A 20,236-nucleotide genomic window follows, 5' to 3' on the forward strand; every position below is an offset into this window, starting at 1 on the left:
CTTAAATAATCAAGGCATAAAGTGAACAATAAGGGGGGAAAGGGGATCACCTTGTCTTATTCCCCTTTTTCCTTTAAAGAAACAAAAAAAAAACTCCCCATTTAAAGCTATGGAATAAGAGGGAGTGGTGACACATTGCATGAGAATGGTCACCATTCTCTCAGGAAACCCATAGCCCTTAACATCTCCTCTACAAAAGACCATTCGATAGAATCATAAGCCTTCTGTAGATCAATCTTCATTAGCATCATGGGAGAACAAGACTTCCTTTTATACAACCTTATCAGATCCTGACAGATTAGGATGTTACCCACAATATCCCTTCCTTTGAAAAAAGCCCCCCCTATGAATTGCTAATAATATCTGGAAGTATCTTACTCATTCAGTTGCAAATAAATTTGGACAAACATTTATAGATGGTGTTACAAGAGGCTATCACTACGCCAAATCTGACCATCAATAACGAGCGTATCACAACGGTTTAATGCATTTACTAAAGACTTTTGCCTTGTCCAAGCCTCGGTCAAAGTGGGGCTCTGTAGATACCTCATTTCTACACCTTCTGCAAACCACCCGGTGATGATTGGGCCGCATGTTTGGTACACGGAACGATTTATGACAGTTCGTAAGTTTATCGTCAAGTGATAGCTCAAATACTTGTGTCTACCCCTTGGTCGTCATCTACGCGCCATTACAGTCGTTTTGACAGTAATTAGAGTTCATTTGGAGTTCGGGTAAAAAATTGTCTTCATTTTCTAATAAACCATTTAAAATGCCGAGTCAGAATGTTCTGGAATATTCCGAATATTTCTATTCCATAATTTTAATCTTTTCATCTTTTTGGAAAATATATCCCGAAATCTTATTTTAAACAATAAGGAAATTGAGATCTACCGCAATTCCATAACAGAAGCGCGGAAATCTTTCTTCCACACGGGGTATAGGTAATATGAAGTAGGGTAAAATTCTTAGAAAGAGTTGATTTATGTATTTATATATCATAAATTATAGTGTAAGACGGTCTCAATACGGTAGTGAGACAGTTCACTTTTGTAAAAAATTTGTTCGTTTATTGCTAAAACTGTCCTTTTTTCCTAAATAATTATATGTACATTAGTGATGAAAACCGTATTATGTGATCAGAATGAAAAAGGTTAATTAAATTATATGAATGTCGAATTTTCAATTATAGACTTACTTATATTATCACAACATTTACATTTAGTAACGCTCATTTATATGCTCCTGGGTCTTATATCCAACAATAGCGCATGTTATTATGACCCGTGCATTTTTTACACGGGTTTAAAACTAGTTTTTTTAGATTCAAGTAGTGCTACCCCTTACTATGTTAATCCTCACCAATTGTTAGCTCTAATTAGGTATATTAACTACGAGTATGGATCATCTCCATTACTTTTTCTCCCCATTTCCTTCCATTTCCTCTAATATACAATATAAAATCATTATTCCCTTTCCCCCTCTTCAAAACAATCGACCGTTGGATCGTTCCGAAACGAAATCTAGACCCTCAAAAAGATTGGAAGGTACTGAAGAGAGTACCTACCGGAGAGGATCTTTTCTGATTAACTACACACATTTATCAGTTTGTAAAATTATTTAGAATGTTATTCGTTACATTAATTTATGGGTTATGATAAATACAACCCAATGGGTTGTATTTAAGAAACTAAAAAAGAAAATAAACACTTAATATTTGTATTAATTGCATGGATTTATGTGTAATTTGTTCTTTAATTTCTAAATTAATACCAAATTTGGAAGGGTATTAAATACTTAAATAGAACTCATTGGGTTATATATAGCATTTCTCTTAATTTATTATTGCGTTTATCATGCCTTATATCATGTCATTGTTTTCTTGTAGGAATCACAAAGTTTTCAGCGCATAACATAACTTCACTACGTTGCACCTTGTAGATTGGATTTAGAAGGTTTATATGTTTGTTGGTTCATATTTTGGATGGTATCACTTTGTTTACACTTCTATCCTAAGAGACAAGTCACAACAAAACAAATTTATTAAATCCCTTTAATAATTCCTTCATTTTATGCTATTCTATCATTTTGTTTACTGTTTTTATTTTTTGTTATATAGATATTTTAATCAAAAAAACAAATAAATGATTGGCCCATAAAAATTATGATCATTTATAATCACCTAATATTCACATTTCAGAATAATGCTTTAGTTAGAGGTGGCCAACGTGGCATGCCACATCGGACATGTGGTGGCTCGGCTCGCATCGAAACCCCCCCCCTCCCGGTCAGCTCTAACCTTAATTAGTAATCACTTTTACGTTATACTCCGTACGATAAGTCTTGTTTGTGAGCGTCTTTCCAAAAGATCTTTCATAACCCTTTCTCAATTTCTCGCTCACTTGTAGCTTGTGAGAGGTCTTTTTGAACTGACGAAAAGTGTCCGTCTTCAGTGAAAATTTGTGTAAAACATATCAATCAATAAATCAATAAATATTATATATTAATTCAGAAACCAAGGGACTTCAGTATTAAATAAATCTATACGAATTAATTATACTATATAGTTTTAAATCGTTAGCGCTGTGTGATGGACCTGAACAAGGGACTTCAATGTAAATATTATATAGTTTTGGTTGAAATATAAATTTAGAGAACACAAGAATATGGTGAGTTTTCTTAAATAAACAGGCCTTACTTATGGTATTAATTAGTATAAAAATGTTAATTATTTAACATACACAAATATAATATATGTCGTTATATTTTGGAAACTATTAAAAGGTAAATAAATCATTTTAGATTTCCAAAAAATATAATATTCCCATAATTCATTAGATTTGTAATTTAATTAGTAAATAACAATGATTGCTCTTAAGTAATATTCTAATCTAATATTTCAGATTTATATAACTTCAATACAATTGTATAATCATCAACTAATATGATAGTACCACTCATGTGAGTAGTAAAAGCAACAATAGTAGCAACATTAGTTAAAGTCATACTATCAGCAACGAGATTAGTGAAATTAACAATAATAACTGCGGGAGTAGTGAAAGAAAAAATAATGATGGCGGGAGTAGTGAAAATAATAATAGTAACAACATATGCAATGAAAGTAACATACAATAGAAACAACACTGAGAGTATGAAAAATTAATTAACAATTCGATTTTAGAAAAATATTAATTTATTTAAATATATGAGAGTGTCAAAACTAACGGATTAACCGTTAAAATAGTAGGAGTAGTTAAAGAAACAACCGTAACCAAAAAGGTAGTGAACGTAATAGTATTAACAGGGGATGTAATGAAAGTAATAATATTAACAGCAGGAGTGGTAGACGTGTCTCATAATTTGTTGATTAATTTTACATCTCATCATAATTTCAAGATATAAATTGTAAATTTATGTGTTAATCAAATTTAGCGAATCACATTTCATAAAAAATAAATTTTAAATGATAAATAAAGGTAACCCGGACGTAGTCGTGCATTAAACCTAATTACGAGTAATAATAATAACTAGTTGAACACAATGTTACTAACCCCCGTCTCTCTCTAGTTTTCTCTCTCCCTCTCTCTAAAAAACAAAACCCTAAATCCTCCCCCTTTGTTGTCGCCGTTCTCCTCCTTCCTCCCACCGCCACCCATCAACCCCCTACCATGTCCCCGGGGATGGAGTCTCTTAAGACCTTTCTCCGACGACCCGTCTCCTCTCTTCTGATTAACCCTCCTCGCATTTCTTACCCACACCCGGTTCTGGATCGTACGGGTCTGCCCGTTGCTCTCGGTCTGCGTGGTGTATGTGGGCTGTTCGGATCTTATCGGACGAGTTTGTTGAGGTGGTGTGACAGGGTGGTGCTTGGATCTGGCGGTGTTATGGGTTGGTAGAGAGGCGGTGGCTTCCGTTTTTTCCCGTGTTCCGTTTTGTTTCCTTTATGTTTTTCTTTAATTTCCGCTTTCGTGTTTGTTTTCGTCTCTCTTTCTGAGGGCTTTGTCCCCGTCTATCGGTGATGTCCTTCTCTCAGTTTGAGAGCTTTCGTTTTCTGGTTCGTTTGCAGTTTTCTAATAAGTCAGCAGAAGATCAGCGTTGTTATAGATCGTTATATGATTTTACATATTTTGTCCGATTCATGGCTACAATCAATCAAGTCACAAGAAATGGATACTCGTCAAGAAAGATTTGGAGACTCTCTTATGGATGAAAGCCTTTTGCGGCGAATCGATGATAGAGACTCTGTTGCAGTGTTTCATTCTTTGAACAAGAATTTATTTCTTATGGTTATAATCGATTTGTATCCGATTGAGCTTGACATATGTTGTAGATGTCGTATGACTTTTTATTAATAAATAAAAAAAAATAACCAGTTGAACACTACGATTAATTAGTGAATAGAGATATGTATGTCGACTGTACTGTCAGTGAAGTATTAGGTTGAAAGTCTTGATTGACTCGAATTGGTCTTCAATACTGTTAGGATTTGGGAAAACACATGCTTCTTCTACAGTAAACTTGATTATTCCTCACTACATAACAACACAAACAACAGTAAAAATAGTAGTGAAAGACAAGTAGACAACAAAGATGGTCGTATATATTGTTTTCTGCCATGAAAGGGCAAGTTGGAGAGCAAATAAAAGGGCAAGTGGAAAAGGGGTTTGAGAAGTCACAACCTTAGCTTGTGACGGTCACGACAAGACCTTCTAAATTAATTAAACTTTACAAAAAGTCTTTTTTTTTTTTTTTTTTTTTTTTTTGACGATTGGCAAGAAAATTCAATAGTATGGCTCATAGATTAGCCCCAAGAGAACATTAATTTTGTAACCAAAAGAAAATTAATGCACATCTTGATTGGCCCCATGGATCTTGGTCGAGTTTAAGATTATATCTATCGCGTTCTCATCCTCCTGATTAGATTATATAACATGTTTTAAATTCTTCTCGCATATATTTTGAAAGAAGTATAGATTTTAGGGAAGTACTTATATATACTTTGATCATCAATAGTTCAATACGCTTTGTGCAATCACAAATTCTCATTGAAGACATGACATATCCGTCACAAGCTGAAGACGGATACCATTTTACCTCACAATGTAGTATGTACCCACTTTTTCTCTCTCTGCAACACTATTCATGTGGTCCCCTTTCTCCACTAACCCATTTTGTTACCATTTTATCTCACAAAATATCCGTCACAAATGGTAACCCGTCACAAGGGAGACCAATTGTTGTGCAATTGTACTCAATTGTGAATAGTATGATCGATGTAAGAAAAGAGATTAAGACCTTTTCTTTACTTTTTTTACTTAATTTTAGCTTATTTCAGTTCAGTTTCATTCAGTTCAGCTAACTCTTTACAAATTAACTCTTATTCCAACCCAGTTCAGTTCTTTTCAGCCGAAAAACCGAGACTTAAGAGAAAATAAAATATTGTGAAAATGAAAAGAAGATGAGAATATATGATCAAGGAAAAAAAAATGGCAACTATGGTATGTGAAAATTGACAATTGTTGTTTTGGGCCTCTAAATTAAAGTAAGTAAAATCATGGAACAGGATAAGACTTATTTTTACACATGCATTTATAAGCCATAGGACAAGTCTCAGCTTCCTCAAGTGAGGCACATACAAAGCTAACCATAACTAGCCTACATGGTGAACATGATCCACATGCGTGAGAGCAGTCGGGTAAGCTTGAACCCGCGATTTCTACCGTGTTCGGTCCGGATCCCTTGGGTTTTAATAATGCAGGTAGAGGTAGTCTACTTCTTGGGCTGCCCATTGTGTTCCCTCTCATTCTTGCTTGTGCAGCTCCTCGATGTGGGTTGTGAACTGAAAAAAATGACATTAATCGAGCAACATTAAACAGCGACACGGGTAATAATTATCGTGTCTCCAACCTGTGAGACGATCCTTTTATTAAATTCGTGGCTTTTTATAAGAAAAAAATTGTCGTATTCTATATTTTGTGATCCTTTGGAAATAAAAATAAGATATTATGGAATTATGCATGCATGACATGGTTTGTTAAGAGGAATTATATTATTATTATAATATTATTACGACTTTATGAGAACATATATATGTTGGACCAGAAAAATTTCTTGTTTAATGCTTTCGACTCTTAAACTACATACGTTAGAAATTAGAAAAAGTTACGGAGTATATAATTATATCATTTAAACGAATAATAAGAATATGGTATAATCAACGGAGTATTGTATAGCTTAACTTGAATAATGAATTAATATGAATAAATTAGCGAAAATACTTACAAAAACGAGGCCTAGTTAGGTGTCTCGAAGAAGTAATGTTAGGCAAGATAACGAGGACGACGAGGAGAATGACCATTAGAGACATTGAACACTTGAACTCCATCTTCAAGTCTAGCTTAGCTTGTTGTGTTTTTGTTGATTGTAATTCACAATTTTGTTCGTTTTAATTTGGTTTGAGGTACTTGGTTGATAGCTAGAATAGTAGCAATAAGTTATTGTAAGTTGCCAAGTTTTGGGGACGAGAGAATGAAATTTAAAAGAAGTGTGACGTATATTTAAAGGGGTGTTAAAAGAGAGGTGTGTGTATTTAAGCAAATCACAGACAAAACTACCATTTTGCAAAGTGATCACATGAAAACGGTTGTAAAGGTAAAAATGGGTTCACAAGGGTTAGACACTTTAATTTGTTGCAAAGCTTTCGAGTCAACAGTTGGTCTCTCTTATAACAGATCATATATTACGATTGAGAAAATATGACAATTTATTATTACAAGTTTATTATATTTACTGTTCCGGGTGTAATTCCAGAGCAAGTATCGTTACCACCCGTGGCTTGTAGAATAATGTCTTGAGTTGAACCCTTCTTGCCTCTATCGTTCCTCTCGGCTTCTCCTGCAACAATGAACGAATCGAGGGCTTGGCTTTGTGCCAAGCGTCTTTCACTCCGACGCTCAAGTCGATGAAACTTAAAGGATTAAGTTGTTACTTGGCTAGGTACGTATTGTAGAGAGATAAAGAGGATATTACTAGATGAATAGTGTATTTAGGTTAAGTTGTGGGATCCTTTCCTCAATGAAGGTTGAGGAGTATTTATAGACTTTCACCTTTTGTCGCGTGGTGGCCAAGTGGCCAAGTGGCTAGCGGTGGAAAGACAGTTCTACCCTCGGCCGATGGGACCTATGGCGGGCCGGCCGACGGGTCTTGGATATGAGTACGCGGATATGTCTCCCTTTGGCTAGGTGCCGGTAGGGACCAGGTGATGACAGTAGATGGATTGCGTCGGCTAGGCTGTCTGATATGTTGACTTTGCTGTGGATGTCTCTGACCTTGCTCAGTGTGCTGACTTGGTCAACGGTGCAGAATATGCCCCATCATTTACAGTATCAGATAATGGTTAGTACATTTTATCATAAAGTGGTCATATATAATCTACGTCACCAACTTATAACGCATCACAAATGAAGATTTGTGTTGATTCAATTACGAATAAATAATATTTAGTCTCTCTTATAATGGTTGCATTCGTTTTTAACATTAAAACAGGTCAAGTATTATCTCACATGTGTGTATAAGACAACTCTGTTTTTTCCCTATGCATTCTATTTTTGTCTTATCCATACTATTTGACCCACTTAAATGAGAATTTGTGATGAATAACATTATGCTCTTTTTTACGTGATATTCTGACTCATGCAATAAATCATGCAAAATTGTGTGATTTTATAAATTTGAAAATTGAAAAAGGGTGGTAAAAATCAAAAATGAAATTTGAATGAATCAAAAATGAAATTTTAAGGTATGATTTTATTGAAGGAAGTAATAAATAAAGTGGCAGAAGGGAGTTTCTATAAATATTGTGACTACAATTAATGTTCTGCCTTAAGAGTTAGTCCCGCAAATCAGATTCATGCTGCTACCAGGTCTATCATTTATTAGTTATTATTACTCTATACTTCAAACTCTTGTTTTTTTGTATTGATTGTTCCAATTTTTCATATTTAGCGGGAAATTTTTAACCGTCGTAAGATTAAATGTTAGTCACGGACTCACTGCCTAAACAGAGTGCTGTAATTCTCTTGAGTATACATTTTTTATTACCAACTTAGTATTACTCCCTATCATATATTGAATCAATTGTGGACTACATTGGTATTGTAAGACGAAATACACCGTATCATATACTTCGATCATTTGAGATTTTGTGATGGTTGTTGCATTTAGAAAGGAGAGTAGCCGAGTATGAAAAATAAGGGAAAATAAATGAAATTTTAATACATTAACATTTAAAATTTCATGTTTTCGATACTTGAATTTTGTTAAAATTACCATATATATTAAAGTTCAAAATCATTCAACTCATATACTTATAATACGAGTATAAGTGAGTAACTCCCATTAATACATAATATCAAATTGACAAATAGTTAACTTCAGTTGTGTTTTGGCAAAGTCAACAATTTAAGTGTTTAGCTCATAGCATATCCGGTGTTAATTGTGTATGACATTTTAAATCGTCTCTCAAACTTGTTCATCACACCAGTTTACCGATCACCAAACTCTTTGATTGATATATTATTGTTCTTACTCCCTCCCTCATTCATGTCGCAATCATATTTAACACCAACTACTGATTTTTTATACACATCAACCTCAAAGTTGATCTTCTCATTTTTGTTTTAAGTCCACCACATTCTCTCATTTTATCATACATATATAAATAAATTATTTTACTTAAAAAAAGGTCTCACAAAAATTGAGCAAAATTATTAAAGATCGAGATGGGTGGGGCTGGGCTGGTGCGGGCAAGCAATGGCTCAGCCCTAACCCGGGATCGCCCCAAATGAGGGAGGTGGGTCAGGTCAGGATGTGCTACCCATGTTTTGCCTAGGGCCGGCCCATGATAGATATAGGTCGGGCCGGGTTGAGCTGGGTCAACCCGCACTTATTTCCAGGTCAAAAGTATACTCGTATCAACCTATACTGTAACTTTGATGTTTTGTTAAACTCGGAAATCCGACCTCGATAAGTCAAATCCAACCTCATCAATCAATCAATCTTAAATACTCCCTCCGTTCCAGTCATATGTTTACACTTCCTTTATTTCCCCTCACAAAATAAAGGAAGTGTAAACATCTCACTGGAACGGAGGGAGTAATTAAACTCATTTGTTCAAAACAACATTACTCAAAAACATGTTTTGAAATAATTTATTTTACATTACTTGATAAATTGAAATTTGTTGTTGGCCGACTAGTAGAATTTGGTATGACCTTTAATCTCTAGAAACCAATGAAAATCACACACAAATCATACTCCACTGTCCACATCCTTCAAACAGACCATTTTAATCTGAAATAATAAGGCGGTGTTTAACACCATCTTACATCAAAATATAATCACTTTTAGAAGAAAAAAAAAGTTTACAATAAACTGTGACATTAGCGAAACCATTATAATTACATTTAATTATCAAACATTATAAAATCTCATCTTATTATTTTAGACGAAAATTTCCGTCTGAAACAAGAATTTGCGATACATAATTCACATACTTCATTTAGACCATTGCTCCATAAAATTCCACATACTTTAGCTACCGAAAAAAACAACTCCTAATTAATTTAGACAACAATAATAATGGACTACCCACACGGCCACGTCAACCACCACCGCCACCACCACAACCACCACCCTGACGACAACCACAACCACAACCACAACCACAACCACAACCCCAACATATACCCACCACCACCACCATCCTTCAACCACTCTCCATACCCACCACCACCACAACCACACGGCGGCATCTACCCTCCACCACCACAACCGTCCTACGGCGGCGCGTACATCCAACCTCCACCACCACAACCACATGTAGCACAACCACCTGAACACTCTTCTTCCCACCATTTCCACCCTCATGTCCCTAGCTTCATTGGGTCCCACTTTCACCGTGATGGGCCTGATAATCACGGGTCAAGTAACCATTCATATGGGCCTGAGTATGGGCCGGGTATGGGGTTAGGTCAGCTTGTTAATAAGCCTAGTCTTAAGATTAATTGTAAAGCTGGTGGTGAAAGGTATGGTGTTGGTATACGTGATGGTAAAGTTGTTCTTATGCATCCTGATCATACTGATCCTACTCAGGTTCGTCTCGGTCACGCTATCTCATTTTCCTTTTATTTATCGTAACTTATTTCTTTTGATTACAGGAGTTAATTGTTTGAAATTAGGATAATGTTTTAAACTGATCAGTTTTGATCAGTCAATTTCATCCCTTTTTTTTTTTAATCTGATGAAAAGTCACTAACTTTCTAGTTTCTTATATAATAATACGTGTGGGTTTATCTTTGATGAATTGTTTAATCATTTACTGCATGTGTATTTCAATTTAATTTATTAAACACTGAATTATATCAACAACATGGCCCAGTGCCTCAATAGCTCCCGAAAATTGCAGGGTAGGGAGGTCGGACATACGCAAGCTTACCCTTCTGTTAGTAACACAAAGAGGTTATTTCCGGAAAACAGTGAATTATATATGGATTAATATAATAAGGTTTAATGTTTGACACATAAAAACTGTTGGAATGTTAAATTATCATAGTCTCTGATTATATCTGATGATTTTCGTTCGATTGTCACGATTTCTGTGGGTGTTGATATTTGGTGTAATGGCAGCACTGGTACAAAGATGAGAAGTTCAGCACAAAGGTGAAAGATAAAGAGAGTCATCCCAGTTTTATTTTGGTGAATAAAGGCACTGAGCAGGCTGTTAAGCATTCGGTTTCTTGTCATCCTGTAAGTTTTTCACATTTGTTTCGAATATTTTGTATTGGTGAAGCTCAATCTAAATTTCCTGCATGGTAGAATGCAGGATTTTACTATGATCCATTCTCTTCTGTTGTTTAAATTTGATTGACATCTGCTAGTTGCACCACTGATTTTTGGGTGTGAGCTTAAGCTAGGGAAAGTCGTGAGGCGTGATAGTAAACACCTGTGTTTGAATACCGTCACTATTAAAACTCCCCTAGTGGTTCCTTTAGATCTTAACATACACATGATTAAGTATCCCATATTCCTGATAAATAGATTAACTGAGCAAAGGTCTATTGCTTTTAATCAATTTTTGTTCGGTAAACTATGGGCAATGAGTTTGCTGTAATGCTGGTTTCATGATGTAGATCGTGGATTCCATTTAAAGTGGACAGACTTAACTTTCTTTCATGTTCATCATCTCTTCAGAATTTGATACCCTTTTGCCCATATTTCATCATGTCTCATTATATATTCTTAGCCGATCCTTCTGTGATGTTGATCTCCATATGGTATCGTCAGTTTCTACACGGAAAGAATATGATGTGTGTAAAGTTTCTCTAGAGAATCAATCCTCATTCCATACGGAGTCTGTGTTTTTTTTTTCTCTCGTTTATAAGACATTGTTGATTTTTTATTTCTGTCTGAATTACTATCCAGGTGCAGTTAGCTCCATACCGGCCTGATGTGTTGGATGAATCTGTGCTGTGGACGGAGAGCAGGGACTTGGGTTCTGGGTTTAGAACTATCAGGACTGTGAATAACGTCCATTTGGTTATGGATGCTTGGAATGCTGATAAGGAACATGGCGGAATTCATGATGGCACTGTTGTTGCACTTTATGAAACTTGGAAAGGGGACAATAAAAATCAACAATGGAAGTTCTCTCGTCACTGTAAGTAGAATTACTAGTCCTCATTTCCCGCCCTAGTTGTACTACTTTTTCTGAGTAATCTCGTTTACAAAACATTTAATGTATTGCTTAGCGGAAAAACAGCAGGTATAGCTCTATAATCTCAACAAAGACGAAAGTACTAAATGATCATTCTGACTGTGGCTGCGTGCAGGAGTCGCACTGGATCACTGTGGATTCAAGAGGCAACGGGAATTGCACTAGAGAAGGATTTTTCCTTATATTCATCTTATTTCGCCCCAGAGTGTATATTGCTTGGTATAACAATATAATAATACGGAGTATGCATTGCTGCTGCGAGTCGACTGACGGAGATTCTTTCATACCCAGATTGAGTTTTCTTCATTTGTACTGTAATATTTATTTGGATATATATACTCTCTATCAAAGTACTGCGCGTGTAATTGTTTGCGACTTTGTGTAACTATATTACCCTATGTAGTAGCTATGTGTGCCGTTTCATAATTGTAGCCTTCGTATTATGCCGGGTTTTTACTGTGTTGGATAGGGGACTTATTGTTTTAGAAAATATACTCCGGTACATTTTTTACATACTTTATCACTTTACCCTCCCTTGACTCGATGTAAATGCTTCAAGCTTAAATCGAGAATGAGAGCTTTAAAATCCTCGATCATACTCGAGCCTAATTTTTAAAGTGTCAGAAACAACGAGATGGATCGATCAACCACCCTCCCTTAATTACTTTCATTTCGCTCCTTTCATAGCTCGAAAATTCTGTTTATTCGTATAAAGTTCGATGATAAAATGTTCACCACTGGCCAATTATTCTTATTCTTATTATGAGGCCAAAAATAATGGATGCATTATTCTCTTAATTATGGGCGACACTAGGAATTGATAGCGACAAATACATTACTCGTACTCCTATAAAACCGTGTTTGCAAAACTTAAAAATTTCATAAACAAAAACATCTAATCTTAAACTAACATGGACTTCCTCCCTTCATACGACCAAGTTGATCACCACCCTCGCCACCACTACGGCCGTGGCGAGGACAACTATCCACCACCGGTCAACCTATCCCCGTACTCACCTTCTCTTGTAGGGTCCACTTATGATGACGGCCCATACCCCCCTCCACCTTCCTACCGCAACACCTATGATCAACCACCACCACCTCCTAGGGAGTACAACTCAACACCCTCACCCTATGGGAAATACCAAAACTATCCTCCTCCACCACCGCCTAGCTCATATGCTGTAGACGACGAGAATAACCATCATTTCAACCCTCACATGCCGGCTTTTGTCCAAGGGCAAGTGCCTAGTTTTAAGCCAAACTACAATACCAACACTAATAGCATCCCTAACAAGATTAACAACTATGTAAGTGATGGTGTTGGGCTTGTTGGGCCTAAGTTGGGCTTTCCTGCAAACATGCCCAGCTATAAGATTTACTGCAAAGCTGGTGGTGAAAGGTTTGCTGTTGCTATACGTGATGGCAAGGTTGTTCTTACTCGTCCCGACACCTCCGACCCTACTCAGGTTATCTACTGTCTTTTGTTTCTTCAGTTTTTTTGGCCGTACAAGGGTAAGTCTCCTATAAAACGGTTTTTATGTGTCCTCGATGTCTTATTCGGGATTGAATTGCAGCGTTGGTACAAAGATGAGAGGTACAGCACCAGGGTGAAGGACGAAGAGGGGAATCCTAGCTTTATTCTCGTCAACAAAGCCACTGCTCAGGCTGTTAAGCATTCTGTTGTCGGTCATCCAGTGAGTTTACAATTTACGCTACCTCTTTGTACATGCCTTCCTTTGTTATCTTCATGCGCGTGATTTTAAACTTAAGTCGGGCTGTCTAAACAACAAGCAAAGACTTCAAAGCCAAAACGATCCAACTAGAGTAAATCCAATCGCAATACTCCTCATACCCATTGCGCAACCTTCACATAACTTCAAGGCCAAGAGAAACTTAGGGTCAACACAAAACCCGAATGGTAAACCCAAGATTTTACGATAACTATCAAGTACAACTTCCGTCATACAAATAAGAACTAACTTTACAGCCGAATAATAGATACTAAATCCATATACTTGACTCTACCTGACATTTGATTTTTTCCGGTTGTTCATGCTTATTTGTTCTGGATATGATTTTAAAAGTCTGTCCTCAAATGATGCATTTTCCTTACTCGCAACTGTTCACCAGGTGCAATTGATCCCCTACAAGCCAGATGTTATGGACGGATCGATCCTGTGGACAGAAAGCAAGGATCTGGGCTCCGGTTTCAGAACAATAAGACCAGTCAATAATGTTAGGTTGGTTATGGATGCCTGGAATGCTGATAAAGATCACGGTGGAATCCATGACGGAACGATTGTTGCTGTTTACAAGTGCTGGAAGGGAGACAATCAGAATCAGCAATGGAAGCTCGTCCCTTACTGTAAGTCTTTTAGTTTGAAATTCGAGACCTGTACTTCTCTGAGTGATCCTTAAAACTCTCTTAAACTATATATGCAACTCATCATATCTGCCTTTGGTCATATGCAGGAGATCTCAAACTTGGCGTGATTCTTCTGCAGAGTCAGAAGCAATGCAATTGAGAATCTATTACTAGTGTGTGTACTAAATATTACGGAGTATGTAATAATGTGTGCATCAGTATCAACTGTTGCTCCCGCAAACAATAGAGTTTGACTGTACCTGTACGGTTGTACTATTCTAAGTATCAATGCAAGACGGCATTATTAGCCAGTACATACATGTTGGGGAAGGGAAGGGCATGGCGTGCTAATAATTTGCAAAGATTTCATGGACTACTACTACATAAAAAAAATTGACGACAATGTACGCCTAAAGCCAAATGGCTTAAAAATTGCAAGCAACGGATTATGGAAAGTGCCAAACATTGGTAACCACCCAGGAAAGCCATCTTCTTAGGTCGAAGTAGACTGAAATTACTTAACTAAAGAGACAAATCGTGCATAATTCTGTTGACAGAGATGTGAATGCCCGTGATCAATGTGGGGGGCGCGAAACCTGGCAGGGGCTTTTTTTTTAGTCCAGAAAAAGGCATAAATAAATCAAACCAACGTTACCCTTAACCCCTTGTTTCCGGATGACCCATGATAAAGATGAATGACTGCAATTTCACAATAAAAAGAACATGAATTATTTTCTTTGAATCGATTCTACCAACATGCTCCATGATCATGCTCACGCCTAATTTAAATTTGTTAGAAATTAAAAGACAGGTCACCTAGCTTTTGAGGTGTTCCATACACGATTACACGGTCCCTAATATAACACCTCTACTTGAAGCAAGGCAAAAGAGTCACATGCATACAAATTTCAAAGATTTATTACTAGAGTGACCTAAACTAATAAAAACTGCAGAAAATTATTTCGGATAGATGTCAAAAGCAAATACCATCGAACTATACTATCTTTTCGCTCCTTTCATGACTAGCAAAATTATTCTTATTCCTATTACTGTATATTCTACGAGAAAATGCTCTCTACTGACGAACTATTCTTATTCCAATTATGCGGTTAAAATGCAGGATGTATTATGCTCTTAATTACCTTTCGTGTCAATGATTTCTCTTTTAGTGCAGAATTATCAAATTACTAATAAATTATGTGCGACGCTAGGAAATGAGGCAAATATTACTATACAACTGGTTGTATAATAAGCATTATACAACCATATACATTAATCTGAGCTTATAAGCAATTTTATCGAGTTTTGTAAGAGTTTATTTTTTTTTATGTTTAAGTGTGTGAGTTCAAAAACTTTAAAGTATAGCTCAGATTCTTTTTAATAAAACTCGAGTACACAGCTCGGATTCTACACCATACAACCATATACAACTGGTTGTATAATCTACTAATTGAGGAAATGATGGCGACAAATGACTACTCCTATAAAAATCAAGTTTGCAGCTTCACACATTGTACCTATCCCACGACATCGCTCACTCCCAAAACCCGAAGCTCAAACAAACATGGATTCCTCTCTGCATATGACCAATTTGGTCACCCTCTCCAACTGCTACCCTCTAAGCTAGCCATGTACGACACCGCGCCCAGAAAGTTTATCGAGCGTGTATTATATTCTTCAAATATGGTTATGATTTTAGTACAGAACAGATGACACCAGCAATCTACTCGTAAAATTTGGAACAGTTCCAAAATGATGCCCCATAAGTCGTCCTTCAAATTTTCTCTTCCAAAGGGCTATCCTAGGTAGGCCTGAGCAACTTCAGGTTCGGACCAGAAAAATGGACCTGAACCGAACCCCAGACCGGATGAATTTAGGTCTGGTCCTTGGTCCCCACTTTTTGAAGTTTCGGTTTTCGGTCCGGTCTGGTCCAAGACCGGTTAATTTCGGTCAGACCGAATGGACCGAAATTTAGGTGTTTTGCAACTAATTTTCATAAATTTAAAAAAAAATTAAGTATTTATCGTCAAAACAACTTTATAAACTTAATATTCGTGGTTATTTATGCTAAAGATACGTTAATCAATTAGTTTATTTAACTTACTGAAATTAAATTTTAATTATCATATACTTAAAAATAAAAAATCATAGATTTCGGTCCATTTAGGTCCAAGACCGGACCGGACCGAAAATTACGGGTTCGGTCCGGTCTTCGGTCTACCAAAATATTTTTTTCAGTCTTCGGTCCGGTTTTGGACCGATGCTCACCCCTTCCTAGGGGACAATCATGTCAGAATAAGATTACACGCTATCGAGCATTGAGGAATACTTGGGCTTAGAGGGTGGTCCCACTTTCTCGCGTAAAAACGATCAACATTCAAACACGCGACAATTCCCTAGTGGCCTTGAGCGGCTCACTTCCATACTAAACTCTACTTTTGCGGGAGAAGGGTGGATTGTAAGCGTAGACGATCTGGAAGAAATAATCGGTCGGCATGTATGGGACTAGTATAGGTTCACGGGAACTTGTCTGGTAGCAAAAATGAATCTCAAGTTCTTTACTTTATCAACAATAACTCTAACCGGCCCAAGTAGTGTACCATATGAATGCCTAAGTCTGGCAGCACATGTGGTGTTTCAATCATTGTGCTCCTACTAAGGAAACACATAAATCATACTGTAGTACTTTCAACAAGTTCTGTATAAAGAGAACAAAACAGAAAAATATCGACTTACCTTTTAGAGGAAAAATATCATTGGAAAAATCTTCTGCTACAACGTGCAGATCCTTCTTCCTCATACTCGAATTTAGTGGCGCACATTGTCTCAAAATCAGGACTAGATGCCAGAAGTGAACCGCCTCGCCAAACACCTAATATAGGACTACAAAAAAATGCTCTCAGGTGAAGAAGTTAAGGTATAGTATATATGAGAATTTGGTTTTAGTGAAATAAGAAAATTACTCTTCTTGAGTGGTTATTTTCACTTGGTAATCATCAGGAACCAGAGGCCGGAGCTCCTGTTCTCTGCAATGAAGGTTACAATTTAAGCTTCAAATGGCTGTATTCAACCTTAACCATATCAACTACGAGGCATGACTAATACAGGAACTTACAATCTTTTGGCAAAATGAGGGAATAATGTGCTCCCACCAGTCAGAATGATGCTGTAAAAGAATTGTTAGGAAATAAGTCAAAAGATATGAAAGTTAAATATGCATATGAAATGTAAAATTTGCACTTCAGCGGCAACCTTTCATAGAGCACGGGATGAAGAAGAGGGTGACAAGCATTTACAGAACGAACAATGCATTCTGCTAGTCCTGCTTCATTCATTCCTGCCGAAAGTCAAGCACCAAAGATTTTGAAGTCTACGAAATTATTAAAACACCGAAGACTAATAGCAAGTAAAAGGTTAAGACCTGTCCGCTCCCATATTATGAAGCCTCAAAAGAGAGAAAGTACCCAACAATATATTATCACCGTATAACATCGACGGCAATAGATGAAAACTACATTAAAGTGCCATGTTCAATCACGGATCGAGCAGAGAAGTCAGATTACCAAAAAGACATCATGGCATTTCATCATATGGTAGCCAACTTAAGTCCCAATACTTGGAACTTGGGAGTTGGAAAGGAGAAATTGTAGTTTTCCTTTTGACCCTCTAACATATAGCAAAAACTCGGTTTTTCTTTTAGGCCACAATTTAGAAATACTCCAAACTCAACATGATATAAGAAAGGTATACAGAGATACAGACCTAAATCAGCAGGACGGAAGATCATCTCCGGGACAAGAAAACGCTCATTTGTCAAATTAATTTCCTGTCACCATCAAGATAAACATTACTGTGTGTATAACAAAGGACAAGAAGTTTATTTACAAGACATGGACAAAGAATATGTAAATACATTTTTAGACAGATCGATTTTCTTTCTGCCATTTGACATTTCCTCATCTTCGTCCACATCCATATCTTCTTTCTCATTCATGGGGAAGTCTGGAACTCCATCATATACACTACGATACCTCTCTGCTTCATTCACGTCTTTCACAAACCCCTTTGTATGTGTAATACCATCAGGAAGAACATATGTGCATTTGAACAGATTATCCTTCCCAGACTTCCTAAACAAACGAACACATCAGCTAAAATTAAAAATCCACATTACGAACACGCTAGATGGAAATGAAGGTAACATAAGTATCATCATTGTCATCAAACAATCAACCATCAAAGACCATACAACAAAACACCATTTCTTTTCTTGCAATCAGTGGCGGAACTAAAGGGAGCAAGCAGTAAGCACTCCACTCCCAACCCAAAATCATGAAAAGTTTTCGATTTTTTTTCCAGTTTTCCTTATTCCACTTATAATCCGCCCCCTAATTGTAAATCCTAATTCCGCCAGTACTTGCAATCATCAATTTCTACCTCGAAAAGTTTCCGTTCTTTTCAGAATTTTAACAATCGAACAAACACCCATTTCATTTCTTATCATGAACAACCTGTAACCAGCAGAAAAACCCCACCCCCCACCAAAAACTAACGACAAAATTTCGATTTTTTTTTCTAGTTTTCCTTACTCCACTAATAATCTGCCCCCCTAATTGTAAATCCTAGTTCCGCCACTGCTTTCAATCATCAAATTCTAAAAAGTTTCCGTTTTTTGCGCAATTTTAACAATCAAACAAACACCCAATTCACTTCTTATCATTAACAACCAGTAACCAGCAGAAAAACCAGAAAGAATAGCTAAAAGAACAGACCTAGCAATCTGCAAATCGCGAGGAACATCAGTAGAAACAAAGCAAAGCTTCTCCTTAACATGATCAATAAGCAAAGTCTCATCCATAACATTAACAGACCTATAAGAAACCAACTCCTTCAAATAATTAGTAAGCGCTTTACCCCCCAAATCAAGCCTTCTAACCCCATAATTAAGCGTAAAATTCTGAAACACCGGCGTACAATGCGTAAAAGAAAACCCACAATCAACCACCATACTACATTGCGACCTCGACACAACCCCATCCGGATTCCTACTCGCTTCATATAAATGAACAAGCGACGCCGAATCCGACACAAAGCAGGACCGAAACCCGAAATCCTCGAATACGAGTTCGAATAACGGGCGACGGAGGGAAGGGGAGAGGGAGAGAGAGAAGGGTGGTTGGGTTAGTAAGAGTGATGACGTGTCAGGTGGGGTTGAAGGGAGATGGGTTTTGAAGAGGTGGGCCCAAATGTCGCGTTGGAGGTCTGGATTGGTTAGGTAACCGCGGTCTAAAGGGCGGCGGAGGGTTAGGGAAGTGGGGTCTACTGCGGTGATTTCGTCGGCGATTAGGGTTTTTTTGAAGGAGGTTGAACGGGCGGTGGAGTTTGGGACGATGGCGGTTGGGTCGCGTTCGCCGCCGATGCCGAGTTTGATGTAACCGCCGCCGTTGTCTAAGACTATTACTGTTGGAGACGACGACATTTTGGGTTTTGTGATTTTGCGTCACAGTAAAGTCGCACTTATTTATAGTTGAAAAATTATTGTGTCTTTCGGGAAAACCGTTTTCCTTACACCTATAGATAATCCACCAAATGAAATAGGGAGTAATTGCTTAAGGGTTGGTGTAAGGAGTACGGCCCTCGCGGAGGATACAAGAATTTTTCATTTATAGTTAGTTATACCTCCCAGAGTCCTGACTATCCTATCGGCTCGGATTATCTCGAGTTCGGGTTTTTTGGCTTATTATTAACTAGATTTTTTTTAGGGTTGCCCCAATTGATTAGGAGTTCAGGTTCAGGTGTCTGCTCGGGTAATTCGACCGGACAGTTTTGCTAGGTCTAATTTCAAACATATGGTAGAAAACCGTTTAATTGCATTTGAGTTTAACGAAAATAGATCTATTTATAACAAATTTTTGAAGTGTTTGGGGTAGAAACATGGTGTTACTCTGCTTAAGTTATACGTAGTGTTTCTCATATTTTACTGAATGATGTAATCGATAAAGCAATGTCTCAAATTTTAGCACTGTTGCATTCCTAAATCTCGAATTTGAAATCTCTGGGTCTAACAAGAGCAGCTCCCCTTACTTGATCATCCA

At 37.0% G+C, this 20,236-nt stretch overlaps 4 protein-coding genes across 4 annotated transcripts; 2 read left to right on the plus strand and 2 right to left on the minus strand.

The window, feature by feature from the left end:
- Nucleotides 1-5,501: 5,501 nt before the first annotated feature.
- On the minus strand, nt 5,502-6,572 carry LOC141595883 (uncharacterized). Its single transcript, XM_074415832.1, has 2 exons — nt 6,283-6,572; nt 5,502-5,839 (listed from the first exon to the last, which is right to left on the minus strand). Exons 1-2 carry the CDS (start codon nt 6,383-6,385, stop codon nt 5,553-5,555), a joined length of 390 nt encoding a protein of 129 aa, XP_074271933.1. The 5' UTR covers nt 6,386-6,572; the 3' UTR covers nt 5,502-5,552.
- Nucleotides 6,573-9,532: 2,960 nt separating this feature from the next.
- On the plus strand, nt 9,533-12,216 carry LOC141597437 (ricin B-like lectin R40G3). Its single transcript, XM_074417903.1, has 4 exons — nt 9,533-10,152; nt 10,687-10,806; nt 11,482-11,716; nt 11,889-12,216. Coding segments are annotated over exons 1-4 (870 nt in total). The 5' UTR covers nt 9,533-9,639; the 3' UTR covers nt 11,891-12,216.
- Nucleotides 12,217-12,643: 427 nt separating this feature from the next.
- Nucleotides 12,644-14,452, plus strand: LOC141597436 (ricin B-like lectin R40C1). The gene is made up of 4 exons (XM_074417902.1): nt 12,644-13,242; nt 13,351-13,470; nt 13,907-14,141; nt 14,249-14,452. Coding segments are annotated over exons 1-4 (915 nt in total). The 5' UTR covers nt 12,644-12,684; the 3' UTR covers nt 14,251-14,452.
- Nucleotides 13,666-19,778, minus strand: LOC141597435 (actin-related protein 6). The gene is made up of 8 exons (XM_074417901.1): nt 18,914-19,778; nt 18,055-18,271; nt 17,904-17,967; nt 17,394-17,478; nt 17,257-17,307; nt 17,105-17,167; nt 16,878-17,024; nt 13,666-14,274 (listed from the first exon to the last, which is right to left on the minus strand). Exons 1-7 carry the CDS (start codon nt 19,618-19,620, stop codon nt 16,895-16,897), a joined length of 1,317 nt encoding a protein of 438 aa, XP_074274002.1. The 5' UTR covers nt 19,621-19,778; the 3' UTR covers nt 13,666-14,274; nt 16,878-16,894.
- Between the last annotated feature and the right edge of the window lie 458 nt (nt 19,779-20,236).

Source organism: Silene latifolia, chromosome 8 (assembly GCF_048544455.1).
Source record: "Silene latifolia isolate original U9 population chromosome 8, ASM4854445v1, whole genome shotgun sequence".
Lineage (NCBI taxonomy): Eukaryota > Viridiplantae > Streptophyta > Magnoliopsida > Caryophyllales > Caryophyllaceae > Silene > Silene latifolia.